Source organism: Centruroides vittatus, unplaced genomic scaffold (assembly GCF_030686945.1).
Source record: "Centruroides vittatus isolate TY-2023 unplaced genomic scaffold, ASM3068694v2 contig_742, whole genome shotgun sequence".
Lineage (NCBI taxonomy): Eukaryota > Metazoa > Arthropoda > Arachnida > Scorpiones > Buthidae > Centruroides > Centruroides vittatus.
The window spans coordinates 311,646-329,054 of NW_027122478.1; the positions used below are offsets into that span (position 1 = coordinate 311,646).

Genomic DNA, 17,409 nt, shown 5'->3' on the forward strand with positions numbered 1-17,409 from the left:
AGGCATGGACAAAAAATAATAGAATGGGAGTTTCATTCTCTTTATAAAAAAATGAGAACGATTCTATATTTTTTGAATATTTTCGAATGTCCCAACATGCATTTCATATTTTATTAAACAAAACAGAAATATTCATTTCGTACCCAATGTCCATATATTTCGAATGAGAAATATAACAGGGTGTTGATGCCGATTTCATTTAAATTGGAAAACAAAATTTACTGTAAGTGAAAATATCGTTCGGGTCAAACGTACTTTCACGGTACGGTCACGCCACTGCACAGCACTGTGACGGACGAGTCTGGACAGGGTGGTTTAAAACTAGTTCAACGATTTCCACAGGCAAAAATTCACGTCACTGTTGTGTATAAAATGGACCTTAATACATATTTGAAGTAATTGTTGAAATAATTGTTTTTTGTCCCCATCACCTTCCCTTTGGGGTCGATTTACACACAACAGCGACGTGCCGGCACAGTGCAGTAAGCATCTATAAATTATCATACATAGCCAATCAGAATTTCATGTACGACACTTGTATGATTGACAGAATACAGATTACGTTTCGTAGATGAAACACTGATTGGCCGTGTGCGATATTTATCGATGTTTATGCACCAAACGTCACTGTTGTGTGTAAATCGACCCTTACTATCCGAAAGTCCAGAAGATTAACATTTTATTCTATTCGTTCTGCATACTTATTCTAATGCAGTAATTGTTTCGAAATCGTCGGCCAAGAGCCTTTTTTTTTCTTTTCAATATTCATCACTGAAATACGTTAAATTAAAAATTTAGTTTAAGCTTTATCCACTCGGCCACTGGCGTATCTAACCAACGGGCTAGGAGTAACACCTAAATAGGAGAGCGTTCTCGTTAAAAAGTCCTCCCGAGAGGAATCCCCTACGCGTCGTGCTGCAGTATAAAATAAACCAAACTACAGAATTTGATTTGTTGCAAATAAATTTTCTGCAGAATTCTTTAACACTTGTGCGTTAAAGAATGCTTTTTATGAACTATTTTAGACTTCAGTGTGTTCAGAATTGCGGAAACGTCAGGAATAATGAATTAGTAATCTTAACAGATACTGTAAAATTGCACTACACGACGATTTTTAAGCTAACGCCCTAACGTAAGATTAAAATAGAACGAAGACAGCTTTATCAAGCACGTCGTTTTTGCGTTATTTATCCTTGCACCCGTCTCGATTGCTGTGTTTGCGTTAAGTCCACAAAGGGTTAAACAATTTTCAGCGGTTACGATTCATGAAATTTAAGAAAGCAGCAATTTTTACTTCACTTCTGTGAAAATAAGTTAACCTAAAGCGAGGAATTCACCTATGTTTGCGGGGACGATTTCGATCTCCAGAAGCTGGAACTAGTTAAAATTTCAGGTGTATGTTCATTAGCAGTGGCGACTTTTATTATAAAAATTGTTCAAATACTACAGTGCGACTAGTTTATTAGGAACAACAAAAACAAACCAAAAAAAATCTGGTTTATTTTGGAAAATCCTTCACTAACAGATTTGTAAACACCAAAAAACTTTTTACAATATAGAAAACTTTTGAATATTTTCACTAGATAATTACACAATTACAAAAATTTCTTCTACAGAGTTTTCAAAATCATTCTATTAAAAAGGTTAATTTAAAATTGAGTGGAATCCATACAAAAAGCAAGCAAATAGTGAACCGTAGCATTTAGTGATTCCACAGTTGTATTAATCACTGAAGAAAAAATATTTTAAATGGTAGTTTCTTTAACACTAAAAACATTAGATTCAAACCTTATACAGTCAAATAACAATTACAATTGGGAATTTGATACTTAATTCTGAAAAATGACAACTAGTGGTGCTTGTTTTTGTCGACTCTGCTCGGGATCCGTGCCGCAGGGAGAACGTCTACTCCCGTCGGCACGCGAGAACGGGTAAATCCATGGCTAAGCACAGTTTCTTGATTGAATATCTGATGAATAATACACAACTTACCAATAAATAATTGAAATGAAAATTTTAGTGCTCCACTGTTAAACATCTGAGCAATGCAATGGAGGCAACAACAGATTGCAATCCACTTTCCCTGTTGCTAACCTCTGCGTTTGTATCTTACATAGTCATATTTTGAATATTTTAATATATTAAATTTTCTTCTGACTTCCCCAAAAGACAAAAAGTACATAAGTTTATTGCACGGCTTTAAAGTCACCCAAGGATCGGATAAAACCAGAGTTTTACAAAAAATGAAAGACTTTTCCTTTTGGAATTTTTTTTTTACACCCCAAATTTTTAAAGACCCAAATTACAAAAATTTAGATTTGTCGTCTTTTCATTAATTGTCCATATTTCCACCCTAAAGGAGATGGAATGTATAAATAAATGCTTAATGTAAATATTAGCCATTACCATATTTTTTGGTGCAGTGCACAAAAAAGGTTAAACATATCAAATTTGGCAATACAAGATCTAAATCAAACAATATACAAGTTAACAGAAGTCTTTGCCATAGATTCCAATATACAAATGCATGCGTCACACCCAAAATGAGATGCACCTCCGGCCAATTATCTGATGCCTCGAATCGGTTCCAGTTTCTTTGACAAACACTTGAAACTTTAGACGAGTACGCGGTACATGGCTTCTATCTGAGGCATAAAATATTTTCGGCACTCCGGTCGTTTGGTCTTCAGAGTGGGTGTAAGCAAACCGTTGTCGACGGAAAATGGTTCCGGATGCACGTAGATATCTTTCACCTGATCAATAAATACAAATTTTTAAAAAATGCCCTTGACAGCATTAAAAATTAAAAAAAAAACTTACCTGTTCAAATGATTTCAATCCAGTTTTCTTTCCTAGACTAATGATGTTATCAAATATAAGTTTCTTCAAACTCTAAAGAAGAAAGGGAGATACATTTTAAAGGCAAGTTTATGAATCACAATATTATTCTACTTGTTTTTCAAATGTAATGTTTAAGTTTGTTTTTCCCCAAATTTTTTGTTTGAATAGATAGTTTAGGGGTTAAGAATTATGAAAGTTTTGTCCATTATCAGTTTTCAGGGCCTTGATTTAAATGTCTTATGATCAGCATATTACATGCAAAGAATTTATAAGAGTTGAGTATATCTGCAGTTGCATAGCAAGATTTATTAGAAATTAAGTTCACAGAGAAAGATATTTTTACTAAGTTTCAAATAAGCATCACTTACTAAAATCTAATATTAGAATTGAATGTCACTACAGAAAGACCAATGACAAATTAACAAGAATAATTATAACCTTTTCTAGAGATCAATAGGGCATATCAAAAATAGGATGATTCAGAATATCATTTGGAAAAGTTGACTTTAATGTTTTGATAAATTTGAAAATATTGAGTTTAAAAAGGAAAACATTGTTTAAAAATGTTAAAAATTATAAAATTTACTTACATCCGAAATGCTATTAAATTAAATACGGACTAGTTAATTCCAATTGGTGTGGCAAAAGTATGTTATTTGATATCTTTACAATTAGCTTTAATTTATATTGAGACAAACTAATGTTTAGAAAGCAAAATTTAGCTTGAAAACAAGATTACCTTATCACCACACAGTTTATTCCAGGGTTCTTGAATATTCTGTTCTTTAGCCCAAGATTTTACTACTTCACTATCTGGCACAACTATAGCAACAAGACATGACTGAAAAGGAATAATAAAACAGTTAGATTCATTGATTGATTATCTTCCAAAAATTTTTCACTTAGATTTCCTTAGATACCTTTAAGCTTTCTCCATGAACAAAGATTTGCATAATATAGGGACTAGATAGATAGATATTCTCAATTTTTTCAGGTGCAATATATTCACCTTGTGCAAGTTTAAATATATGCTTCTTTCTGTCTACTACTTTTAATGCACCATTCTATGTACATAAAAAGTATAAATTTCATAAAAAGCAGCAAAGATCTAAAATTACAAACTGAACTTAGAATACTTACAGGGAGCCACATTCCAATATCTCCAGTATGTAGCCAGCCATCTTTGTCAATTGTTTCTGCAGTTTTTTCTGGGTTTTTTAAATACCCTCTAAATATGTTGTTTCCTTTGATACAAACCTAAATATAGATGAAAAAGAAATTAAAATTTTTAACCCTAATTATATAATTTAAAAACAAAAATCTTTCCTTACTTCACCCTTGTTTTCTGAAGCATAATATTCCATTTCAGGAACATCAACCAATTTAATTTTGCAGCATGGTATTGGTGGTCCAACATGTCCTAAGTCAAGTCATAATTAAATAAAATACTTAAGAAAAACTACTCTCAGTAATACTTACCAGCTGTATAATCTCCGTGAACTGTTAAAGTACATGGTGCAACACCTTCAGTTTGACCATATCCCTCTACAACCTATATATTATGAAAATTAGTATCTACTGTAGTAATAAAAAACAAAGTTAATCATAAAAAATTCTTACAACACATCCAAGAGCACATCTAATAAAGGTTAACACATTGCTAGCCAATGGTGCTGATCCACAAACCAGCAATCTAAGTCTTCCTCCCATACCTTCTCTCACTTGTTTAAATACAAAATCCCAAGCTGAATTATTCCTGATAACCAATCTAAATTTTAAAAAATAGTTTATAAGTCCTTAAAGCATGTATAAGTAGATTTCAGCAGTATTATAAACAACCTTACCGTTTCAATTCTGACTGCTTTCTTTTCATTGCAAAATTTAAAAGAAACTTCTTTGCAAAACTTCCACTTACTGTTGCCTGAACCTTTATTAAAAGTAATTATTCTGAATAAGATTGTATAGTTAAGTTACATAGGAACAAAATATTTCCACTAGATTCTTTCAAGTACAGTGGAACCTTGCTTAATGAGCATAATTCGTTCCAGAGTCTTACTTGTAATGTGAAACACTCATTAAGTGAAACAATTTTTCCCATAGAAATTACATGTTTTCTTCTAGCACGGAATGAATCAACCTGAAATGCAAATTCAATTTTCAGAAAAAAAAAAAGATGATCAGATATGTTTGATAAACACGCCAAATGATATGCCAAATTTTTGGGCTATGTAAAGGCTATACTTGAATAATATAAATTGAAATTAATTTATATTATTCAAGTATAGCCTTTACATTATATAACGGGCTATGGTTGTTGATGTTTATACATAATGTGTGTTGGAAAAAGTTTGGAAAAATGTGTGATCACAAGTGACACTAAGATGCTAGATGGAACATGCACACAATCCAGGACTTCCCCTCTCCTAGCCACTCGTTATGCAAAAATTTGCTTGTTAAGCGAGTCATTTTTTCACAATTTATTTTGCTCATTATGCGAAACACTTGTTATACGAGGTGCTCATTAAGCGAGGTTCCACTGTATATTTTATAATTGAAAAAAAAGTGCTGTAATATTTTTAAAAAAATAATTTCAAATTAAGTAGAATGGGAAATAAGATTTTAATAAAGACAGATAACCGATGAGTAATAGGAAGTTTGAATATGCTAATACCAAACGGACAATAACAAGTTGACATTTGAATCATGAAGATGCTAACTATCTATCTATACAAGTGAAACTATTTAATTTTTTCAGTAAATTTTGTGAAATATGATTGAATACAGAAGGTTCAATGTACTGTACAATAATGACAAAATATTATGCACCTACAAGTTAGGACCATCTGATGCTTTTTTTGGTACATATTTAACTCTTATGTTGTCTTCAATTTATTTCTTACAATTCATTTATAGAATGCAAATTTAAAAAAAATTCACTTCCAGGACAAGTAAAATTTTTTCATTTTTAGATCCTGAGAATAGTCACTTAGAATGCAAGAACTTCCAAATCCTGAACCTAACTGCAAGTGTTATGCCAAAATTCAGATTATCCAGACCTAACAAGATCCAAACTTTATTATACAACCACTAATATTTATTGGGTAAAATTGAAATCAAAAGCATAATTAATTGAATAGTTTGTGTTAATTTATTAGTTATGCTCTAAGTTTTAAAATGAGAACACAAACTACTACAAAAATTAACACTATACAAAAGCAGAAACTTAAACAGTTGCATTGATTTTACATAAAAACTTCAATTTTTTTGTCTCATATTACTTGTTAAAGTTTGGTCTTCAAATAACACTTCAAAAATATTTATATCAACGAAACAATAAAAAAATCTTTCATTCCACAACTTTGACATTTTTAACAAACACATTGAACTAGAGATTAAATTATAAACTTTAAGAAATGTATTTAAATTAGCTATGCTAGAAAGAAAATGATTACATGGCTTTCTTTCCATGTAAAGCTACATCTATTATAGTAATTAGTTTTTATGTAACTTCAAAAACATTTATTTTTCAGTAAATAAATATCTAAAAACAAGACATTTTAAGTAAAAATTATTTACAAAAAACATGGCCGGCATTATTATATTTAATAATATATAAAAAATATAATACGACATTTACAAAGTTAAAAACTGTGTGTCTTGTCCTTCTTTTCGCCGTATTCTCCCATTTTCTCACGGAGGCAGTAGCCTCAAAAGAAAGGTCGTCTCCGAGGGACTGTGAGGACTTGAGGACTGCTGATGGTGTAATACGGCGAAAAGAAGGACAAGACACAAAGTTTTTAACTTTGTAAATGTCGTATTATATTTTTTATATATTATTAAATCTAAAAACAAGATTTAGGGATTATTGCAAGAAGAATAAGTTTATCTTAAACAAGCTTATTTATTGTGACAGCATCACAATTCTAAGATGCAATTTTTAATCATATTTTTAAAGTTTATGTAATTTAAAATATATGCTCCCCACCCCTGTAGTGTCTTGCCCCTGTACATCATACTTTTCCATTAGCAATGGAGTCATGCCAGTCATCTAACTCCTTCAGGGAAAAATTTTTGAATTGAAATAATGTGAAATAATGTTCCAATTTACATCAAAGTTCATATACAGTTAATTGGAGCCTCCTGCCCCTAAGGTTTCCATATCTGGTCTTTAATTTCATTTATCTAACACCATTTGAGATTAAGAAAGACAGATGGATGGACAATAGTGAATTTATAGGTCAACAGTTCTTTCAAATTGCAGCCCAATGAAAATCTAATAGCTTAATATAAATATTTGTTGGACTACGTGCTGAAGATAAAAACTAATAATAAATCAGATTAAATAGTAGTAAAATAGAGATGGAGTATAATAAGTGACCAAAATATGAGGGAAGAAAAAAAAAAAAATTCTATTTTATACCCTTCATTGCTCAAGAAAATAAGGATTTAGTATTTTAATTTTCAGAATAAGGCTAAGTTTTTCCTTATCTACACCATGGAGGACTAATTCGTGGCATGCTGGAAGAACTTGCTTGGCAAGTAACACTGATTATTTTTCTTACTAACTTAATATGAAAAAAGAAATCATTAAAATTCTAGAAAAGTCACAAAAAATACTTATTCATAAAATCTTAATATATTTTTACATAACATTAAAAACAAATGTGACTAATGTATTAATTCTAAAGTTATTAAATTTCAATTGATAAAAAACCTTAATGAGTCAATGTAACCCTAAAATTTTTCATAGTATATTATTCATGAAGATTACCATGTTACTTTTTGACTTCACAGTGTCCAAAGAAAAATTACACCCATTCAAGGAAAAAAATGAGCATTATATTAAAATGCTATTTAATTTAACACTTCATCCAGAATAAGTTATTTTAATAAGATTTAAATTTCAAATTTCAAAGTAGTACTTCCAATAAAATTGGAGAATTAAATAGACCATATTATATTAAACAACATACAAAAACACAGTAAAAATTTTAAACACAGTGTTTAAGAAAATTCAGACTAAAAACAAACCATATAATATGGTTAACAACATTAATACTTTAAGTGAAACTGTTTAGATAAATATTTCTCCTCATGATAGTCTGATTAGTTATGTTTAGAATTTCAAGAATTGGAACATTTTAGTAATAATAAAAACAGTAATGAAATAATTTTGTTTTTTCTCAAAGTTTTATTAAATTAAAATACTTAAAATAAAAATTTTAAATACTTCTCAATCTCATTATCTGCTGAAAGTTATTCAACAATAGTATAAAATCAAACACTATTTTAAAAAATTAAGTTCAAGTTAAAAATTAATAACTCATTCATACTTTGTTGTTCAAATTAAAAATGCAAGTATCACCTATCTAAAGTAAGCCTGTTTAAAAAAAATAGTATTGAATTTTTGTGTTTGCGCTTTATAATTTCATTCTTTTTATTAGCGTGTTCTATGCAGATTTTTAAAATTTTGCTAATTAAAATTTAGTGATAGTAGTATATTGACAAAAAAAAAAAAAAATGAATATGAATGTTTCAATAGCTCTGTTTCAATGAACATAAACTTGAGCATATGAAATTCTCAATTTACTGAAATTTATTAGCTTTGGATATTAAATTAGACTAAAGTTTAATCCGACTTTACTGTAAAAAAAAAAATTAGGACTTGATTTAATTCTGTCTGTACCTTGTCATAAATGCGATTTAATACTCTTGGAACCGTTGGAGATATCGTTGGGCGAAGTGCTTTCATATCTTCCACTAATAAGCGTATATCACCTTGATAAAATCCAACTCTTCCTCCAGCAATGTAAACTGTTGCCTGTAGACAAAAGATTCTATAGCTACAGTTTTAATTTCATCTAAAATAAAACTAAGGATTTCAAGAAACAATTTTTAATAAGAGGAGTAAGCTTTAATATTCTAATTAAAAACGTACTTCACAAACTCGTTCAAACATGTGCGCTAATGGTAAAAAAGACATCATTACGTCATCACTATTTGGAGCATATTCAGCCTATTAACAAAAATTATAAAGTGAAATTCTAAGAATATAAAAATTCCTAATGACAAAGTAATCTAAAAGGAAAGTTTGAATTTACCAGTTGATAAATAGAAGCACTAACATCAACTACTACATTTTTGTGGGTCAACATGACTCCTTTGGGAGTACCAGTTGTACCACTTGTATAACACACTGTTGCCAAATCTTCAGGTTTGGGAGGCTTCAAGAAAAAAAAGGAAGTTATGACAGTCTTATTCTGATTAAAAATTCAAAAAAGTTAGATACTTACTATGGCTTCAAATGGATTTGCTTTGCCTAATTCCTGTAATAAGAAAAAAAGTTAAATGTTGATTGTTTTATTTAATATTAATGAATATTGCAAAAAGTTATTAAATGCATGAAAAAAAATTTAAGTTTGATGAAATCTTATTATAATGCAAGCATTGCAGAAAAATCTGCAAATAGTTATGTTGACGTGCTATTTTTCCCCTATAGTTAAAACCCTCTCTTCAGTAAAATAACTTCTATCTTCTATGACCTTCCATTTTGTATCTGGAGTAATTGCTGCAAGAATGGAAACTGATACAAATGCAGGACCCAAGATTTCATTTGATGATGATTTGGTTTTAATGATTACTTGGTGAGGAGATATTTAGCAACATCCTATAAACAACATGAATGACTTTCAGGTTTTAGCTAATATATTGTGCAATTTTCTGATAGAATGTCAGAGGACAGACTTAAGTCCTAACTTTAAAAAAACCATGTTCTCAATAATCTGATTATCTTTCTCTCCAAAAACCTTGTGTTGCATGCATCATCCAAGGAGAGAACTTCTGCAAAGTATCAAGCAGAGGATCACCTCAGTGGCATGGAACCCATTTAATAAGACAAGGTAGTCTCAAAGTGCTTAAGTGATGCAGTATCAAACAGTAGAAAACTATTTCTTGCACTAAATAACTGTAGATGAGGCATGAATGCCTCATTTCATTCTGAAGTCCATATAATTGAAAGGCAATTCCATTCTATTGCATGGAATTCATGCCAATGGAATTAGCTTAAACTTCAATATTTGAAGACTATTTTGAAGAGTCCTGGCATATTGAACAAAAATATATCCGACAATATTGACAATTTCTTGGATAACATATGGCCATACAATCTTGAAGACTTTCAAGTAGGAACATCTCTATAATCCATCCTGCAGACCAAACCTTGTTCAAACTTGGAGCAGACCAGTTGTTGAATCTACTAGATCCCTGATTCAATTTAGACAAAAAAAATTTGAAAAAAGAAAGGCATGAATGCTTCAGAACAGAACAAATATTTTTGTAAAATAAATTTTTGAAAAATTTTGATAAGCTGGGACAAGGAGGCCATCTTGCAAACCTATTTTAAGCAAAACATACCTAACTGAACCAAGTATTAACAGAGGTTAAAATGATAATTTTGTGGCTAGAAATTTAAATTAAGCTTCTAAATAAAAAGACCCAAGGCAATAAAGCTACAATCCCAATATGATGAGCTACACATTATATTTATTTCAATTGATTAATGAAAAACAATCTTTCCTAAATACAGTAACCATCATTCAATTTTGGGAATCCTTACTGAAATGGGTAAATTTAATAAAAATGCTATGTTACTAATAGTTCTCAATTTCTTAGTATAGCACTAAAGAGGGGCTTAAAGATTAAATAAGCCTGAAATGCATATGTAACCTGTATCTTCAATAAAGGATGTTCCTGGCCTAACGGCTGTAAAATAGTTACCAGAATTTGTGGTTTTCTGATTAAAGAGAGACACACATACAACTAATTCACTAAAAATAATTACTTTGATTTTATTAATAAAAGTTCCTGACAGTCTTTATGAGAATAAAGAAGGTTGCAGAGTTATTTTTGCCAATTGTTTTCGAACAGATCATCAATGAAAACAGAGGTATCACTGTACAGTGTACACCCAGGTACCCAGCATCAATCTGCATTATTTCTTTAGCTTCTGTTGTCCTATCCTAGAACCCTCCAGTTATAGGGAAAAACAATGGTTTTAGGCTAAAACTTTTTCCAGCAAAACTTGTGGCATGATGAGTAATAGCATCAGAAACAGGGTAGTTTTACCCTAGATTTACCCTAAATATAAGACTACCCAAAATATTACACTGAGAGGTTGAAATTACTTTAGAAAAGGGTAATTACCCTAAAAACAGCAGCACTGGTCAAGAACGAACACAATACAAACTCCGCAAGTGTTTGCAATGCGCTCGTTGACAAGTTACAACCACAATACGAAGGATAGGTTGTATCAGCTAATGTTCAGAACACGTTATGGCTTTTCTTAAATCACCAGCACAGAGCGTTATGGTTGTTATTTTGCTCAAATTGGTCTTTGACCTAATATATATTATATATTAGTGTTTTATATATAAACACTATCATTTGTACTTTTCATTTTATTTTTCAGTTGATTAACATCTACCCTCAAACAGTATAGATGGCAATTGTGAGAAACTGATATTTTTTTTTAACTATTTCAAAAAATTTTAATCAATGTAAGATTATTAAGAGTATTAAAGACTTTTCTAAAATTCACAATATAGCATAATTAATATAGATGTGTTAAAATTTACAGATGACATACATTTGGGATTTAGTTTGATTCCCTGGCATTTTGCAATGCTCTCCTTCCTGTTGCATTTATAGTTCTTCACATAAACAATCAGTATTAGTTTTTAACATTAATCTGCACTATCAGTAATAATAGTAAATGTCTAATAGTTATTTCAAATTATTTTAATGTTTATACAACTGTATTTTAAAAGATCTGAGTGATTTTAAGAATATTCTATTGCATTGTAAGATTGTAAGCCTTATGTGTAATAAGACTTATTAAATCTAAAATTGTAAAAAACAAATTAAAATTTGGCTGATTGTATTTACATTAAAATATATAAATAAAATATATTGAAGCTACAAATTTGTCTTTGTGTTCCACTTGATGGAACATGAAAACAATTTTGTACCTTCGATATATTTAATTTTTACATCAAAATATAAATAAAAACTCATTTGATATGGTTTGCAAAGTTTAAAAAAAAAAACTGCTTACGAACTTGGTCTTTAGGTATAGTATCAAATGATAAAAGTTGATAAATAGCACTTCTGCATTATTTACATTTCTATTATATACACCCCACTCATTATTACAGCAAAATGTTGAATTAGTTTTAATATTCATAAAATTCTTATTATAGCATCTTTATTTAAATTATAAAAAAAAATTTGAAAAATGAAGAACTACATGGTCTAAGTATTGATACAAATGACATGAATTAACCTAGCATTTCTCAAACTTCACTTTCTAGTAGACCTGTTTAATAAATTTTAATGTGCCATTTACCTAATTTGCATAGTTTGCACCATGCATTGTTGAGAAAGCTGCTATCTGAATTATCTCAACTACCTAGACATGAAAATTTCTACTATTCAGCACGACACACTGCAAAAATTCAGTGTTTTCAGATGCTTTCAATGATGTCAAAGAAAGCATTTTAAGTATCTCGGAACGGATAGATTTATGGGAGAAGGCAATGCAATGTAAACACTAGGAAATCTTGCAAGGAGGGATGATTCCCAGGAACATTTTCTACAGGAAACTGACTATTTAGGTGTTGAAGTTTTTCAGGAAATTTTCTTCAAATCTGTGAGGCTAGCCCATTGGTGAAATGCAAGCCTGCAACCAACCACCAGTGTTCTATCCACTAAGCCATTGATGGGCTAAGTGCATAAAAAGGAAGCCAATATTAATTACCAGGGCCCAGACTTAACATTTAAATTTCAAAAAATTAACACAAGCTACGATTTAAATAATTTCATTACTTGAAATTTTAAAGTAAATAATTATTTTTATTTAATAGGAAAAATTACTTTAACTTTTATAACTTGTATATAAGTAATGTAAAGGAGTGTTTTAGAAGTTAGACAAAATGGCCATGGTGGAAAAATAATTTGAATGTCATCCCTAACTGAAATTTCATTCTGAGGTCATCATAAATAAGTTTTGTATTTCTGATGTAAAAAAATCCATTAATTACTGTCTAATAAAAATAAAATTGAATTTTTAGAACAATCAACGTATTGCATCAAGTTTATAGTTGTATGTGCTATCCCATGATGATGAAAACACACTTAAATTACAGCATTCTTTTAATCTAAAATATTTATTTAAAATATTTAGAACTAATCAGTTTAGTGTTGCATGGCAAATTGTATGGTAGGCGTAAAGGTCCGCTTTTAACGTAGCGGGTCGAAAAGCCACGCGACTGAGATAATTGGTCCCACCTGGCGTTGGGGCTATAAACGGCCGGGAAGAACAAAAGGAGTAGCGTCTCTGTTTAGGGGTCAATGTGTTTGCCACGTGTCGGTCGGCTTGGAAAAAAATGTAAACAAGGGACGGATGCGACTGTAAGCTACATCGTCGGGAGTAGAGCGGATGTCTTTGGAAGCTCCCAGGGGAAAGGAAGGACCCGATTGGTCGCAAGTTGTCGCCGTAGAACCCTTTAAATTGTAAGGGTGGCGAGAGGAATGGGGAGAAGGGCGAGAGACCGGATACGTGGTAGTCTCTGACACTTAGGAAGCCCGTGAGGTGTAGAGAGAGTGTTCTCCTCTTAGGAACTTTTCGGAGAAGGGTTAGTGTTGAGACCGGACGGCCACGCGGTAGAGCCAACTCCGAAAACCGACCGAAGTTTTCCCCAGAGTCTAATAGTCCCCAACAGACAAGCTGTACGTGAGATACCACACCTTTGTTGCATCGTGTGTGTAATGTTGTCAAACTTGTACATCCTGTAAATATTTGTTCTGTAAATAAACTGTAAATATTCACTGGACTGAGTATGGAGGTGTACTTTTCTACGAACCAACGTACAGATATTCTCGGATCGTAAGAACCAACTCAAGACGGATCATCGTAAAGATCTTAGCGGATTACATAAGGATCTTCACTGTAGGCCTACTTACTTATATGTATGATTTAATTTGAATTTTCCAAACTATGTAATAATAATCATTAATTGGTTCATAAATTTATGGTTTCATTTTATGTACAATAATTTTTGGGGAAATTTTGGAGTCTTAAAAATATTCTGCATGCCTTTTCATAAGTTGCATTGTATCACATTGCATCTTGCTGCCTACAGATGGCTGCACATGGTCTACCATATTGTGAGCAAAAAAAGCCAAGGAGGCAAATTCCAACTTTCCACAACTTTTTCCTAACATTAATGAAAATTCCCATTTTCCAGATGCGTAGGAATCCTGTTCATAACATGAACTTATCTGCATTAACAATATATGAGACATTTAGATGCTATCCTGTCTGCATCTACTATAAAATTTAGAGTACCCTCTACAGTTCATGGGAATCACCAGTAAAGAATGTATTAGAAATAAAATACAATCAACATTTTAAGTTAATCAATTTGAAAATTTTCTAAGTAAGATTCTAGAATATTTGATTTTCTGCAAATGAAAATAGCAGTTAACTGTTTTAAGTGTGCTATCAGCAAAACATCTTTTGTTTTCTAATCTTGATGAATACAGAATTCAATTTAAGTCCTTTAACGTATACAAAATGATAGGTCTTGTTAGGAAAACAATTGGTATTTCTAAGAGTTCCAAAAGAAAACAAGTTTTTCTTAGGAAAATATAGGTAAAATTGTTTCAATAATGATTTTAGTTAGAGAAGCTAAACCAGAATACTGTAAAGTCCACAAGTCCACACAAATGCATTTATAACAAGTGGCAGATTTAAGTGAATTTTAATAATTTTAGCTAAGTAATTTCAAACAGCATAAGTCCATTTACTTCTAGAAGTAAATTATTGGTTTGTTCTATTGTTAAAAATATTTAGATAACAGCTTATATGGTGATTGTTACTCATTTACTATTGTTAGTATTTGTAAAGTGGATCTACTCTGCAATATATAAATACAAACTACTAGAGAAACATATGACCTACCAAAACATGAAGATAAAAATTTTCCTGCAAAAAAGTCACTACCTAAAATTTATAAATCATTTAATTTTCTTCTAGATTAAAAACAAATTTTGAATAAGTTTTAACAATGTCCTTGTAAATGTGCATTAATTATTTGAAGGTCTATAGTAATAAAATCTCTAATAATAAATCTTAGAAACAGATAAACTTACCTCAATTTCACTGAAGCTATACAGCTGTATTTTGTATCTTTCAGCAGTTGCTTTTGTTTCATCTGATATTTTCACTGTAGTAATAATTTGTGTTAATCCCGGTGTTTTATCTGCTTCTGCTAATATAGCTTTTACTTTTTCTTCTTTATCACATACAACTGTTTTTATTTCAGCTGAAAATATTCAAGCTAATTTAACAGACATTTTATATATTACTAACAATAATTTCACAAACAAACAAAATCACTACAGAATTTTTAATCTACTTTAAAATTACTTTTACCTAAAATTTTTGTTTACTCTGAAATTCAACATTAAAAAATATATCTTACTTTCATTAACAATAAAAGTACACGCTTCAGTTCCAAGGGTATCATATAAAGGAACAATTATAGCTGATATATGATAACAAGCATGCTCTGTTAAAATCCACTATAACAAAATATACAATTAATACAAACAAATATTTCTGAATTAAACTTCAGTTATAAAAAAAATTAATTCATGAGGATGTTAGTAGTAGTATGTTAAAAATATACTATAATTTGTTTATAACATAACATACGTAACTTAAGTTTGTCCTAGGATAATATAGGATTTTAATTTTTCCAAACTTAATTTAATCCATTAAAAACTATTAATTTTTAAAACGAGAGAAGTTAATATTTTGTTAAAAATAAAGGATTTGCTTTTAAGACAAAGTCAAAGACTTTTAAGTCAAATTTATTTTAATCAAAAATAATACTTAAGTTTCAGTTCATTTCTAAAATTCAAGAAAAATGTAAAATTTAAGGTACCTCTACAGAATTTTGAGAATAAATTCCTATAAATGTGTCTTGACCTGGCTTCACACCTATATGAACTAAACCAGAACCAAAATTTCCAGCTTTTGTTAACACCTAAAAGATTTCAAATAATTAAGACTTCCAATATTTCAATAAAAATATTAATTTACATTTACCTTATATTTACCTCATTATATGAAAGCCATTTATATGGACTATCTTTGGAAGGCCTCCATCCAAGACAGGGACCATTATCTTAATAAAAAAAATTAAGAATTAAAATTTAAAGTTAACATCTCAATTCGAAATAGTATATAATTAGCTATTTACTGGATACTCTTGCTCCTCTACGCATCAGTTCATACATTGTTTTAACATCATCGTAAAGATAGTCAAAGAGTTTGCCATTTTTGCAGAGACAAGATAAACGTGCTCCATCCTACAGAAATAACCAGGTCGGCAATGTTTAATTATAATAAAACGATAATTCGATATCTACGAAGACATCGAAAAAACACTCACCGGCTGCTCTATCGACTGTCTGTTCAGATCGATAGGCGGAACGATGGGATTTGGGGAATTCATGTAGTATAATGCGGCCGCACCTGCAGCACTCGCAATTGCAGTCGCTCCTATTATGCCACCGACGTAGTGGAGATAGTCCATCCTGTAACATAGCATATAAGATTAACCTGTAGAACAGGTTGAAAGAAAAAAAAACAAGGTAGAGGTATTAAAAGTTGAAGTTAAGGAAATTCTGATTATGCATTAGGTCATATTCTTATAAGCTAACAGATAAGCTTGCATAATCCACTACTCAACAAGATTTAAACCGATTAAAATTTCCCATCTTTCCAAATATGTAAAGTTTTACAGTAAAATGTTTCTGTATTTTAAGATATAACTGATTAGTAAATTTCAGTTTATTTATATACTGTGTACACTGTTCCAAATTTAGGTCATTTTACTGAATAAAAGTTTCTTCACATTAAAATACATTGGATTTTTCAGCTTTACTAAGGCTAAATGAACTAATGAAGTCATTAAGTTTTTTTCAAGTTCATAGAACTTGACTAAACACATGAAGACATCCAATAACATCTAACAGCTAATCTAATAAATTAAAACTAATTTCATGCATACTTAAGCTAACTAATATTTAACTAAAAGAAGTTTTTTCCTTTTGAAAAAAAAACATTAAATTGTTTGCATTCTTTTTTATTTGCGATATAAAAGAAAAACAACAAAAATCTGAGGTGTATCAAGGTCATCCGTTCGAAAACATCACGCCACAATTACGTCATCGCGCTTCGTGACGTCACACATCGTCAGACCGAGCCAAGATTGGTAAACCCGAGATCGCGCCATCGCGTCGAGTCGCGCCGGCATACGAAAGCGATCACGTTTTTCGTCAGGCCTGAATGAGTAACTCTTTCGATTTGGGCGTATTCCAGGCACGAATGACTGACAGTAAAGCGTCTTATCGCGCGATAAGACAGGAATGGCGAGTTTATAAATAAAAGCCCTCCTAAACTCTCTCGATAGCCAGCGAGACAGGATATCTGCGATTTTT

General features: G+C 30.7%; 1 protein-coding gene across 3 annotated transcripts in view; it reads right to left on the minus strand.

The window, feature by feature from the left end:
- Window positions 1–1,396: 1,396 nt before the first annotated feature.
- The window catches only part of LOC136981048 (long-chain-fatty-acid--CoA ligase 1), a 30,867-nt gene continuing 14,854 nt past the window's right edge, over window positions 1,397–17,409 (minus strand). For all 3 annotated transcript variants that reach the window (XM_067277320.1, XM_067277321.1, XM_067277319.1), the window contains 19 exons: window positions 16,359–16,503; window positions 16,167–16,275; window positions 16,024–16,091; window positions 15,849–15,950; window positions 15,384–15,483; window positions 15,052–15,224; window positions 9,135–9,167; window positions 8,943–9,065; window positions 8,780–8,857; window positions 8,528–8,662; window positions 4,686–4,768; window positions 4,462–4,609; window positions 4,321–4,393; window positions 4,173–4,261; window positions 3,982–4,098; window positions 3,762–3,905; window positions 3,581–3,682; window positions 2,821–2,892; window positions 1,397–2,753 (listed from right to left, as the gene is read on the minus strand). In XM_067277320.1, coding sequence (XP_067133421.1) covers window positions 2,616–2,753; window positions 2,821–2,892; window positions 3,581–3,682; window positions 3,762–3,905; window positions 3,982–4,098; window positions 4,173–4,261; window positions 4,321–4,393; window positions 4,462–4,609; window positions 4,686–4,768; window positions 8,528–8,662; window positions 8,780–8,857; window positions 8,943–9,065; window positions 9,135–9,167; window positions 15,052–15,224; window positions 15,384–15,483; window positions 15,849–15,950; window positions 16,024–16,091; window positions 16,167–16,275; window positions 16,359–16,502 — 2,031 coding nt within the window. In that variant the 5' untranslated portion in view covers window position 16,503 and the 3' untranslated portion in view covers window positions 1,397–2,615. The remainder of the gene's footprint in view (window positions 2,754–2,820; window positions 2,893–3,580; window positions 3,683–3,761; window positions 3,906–3,981; window positions 4,099–4,172; window positions 4,262–4,320; window positions 4,394–4,461; window positions 4,610–4,685; window positions 4,769–8,527; window positions 8,663–8,779; window positions 8,858–8,942; window positions 9,066–9,134; window positions 9,168–15,051; window positions 15,225–15,383; window positions 15,484–15,848; window positions 15,951–16,023; window positions 16,092–16,166; window positions 16,276–16,358; window positions 16,504–17,409) is intronic.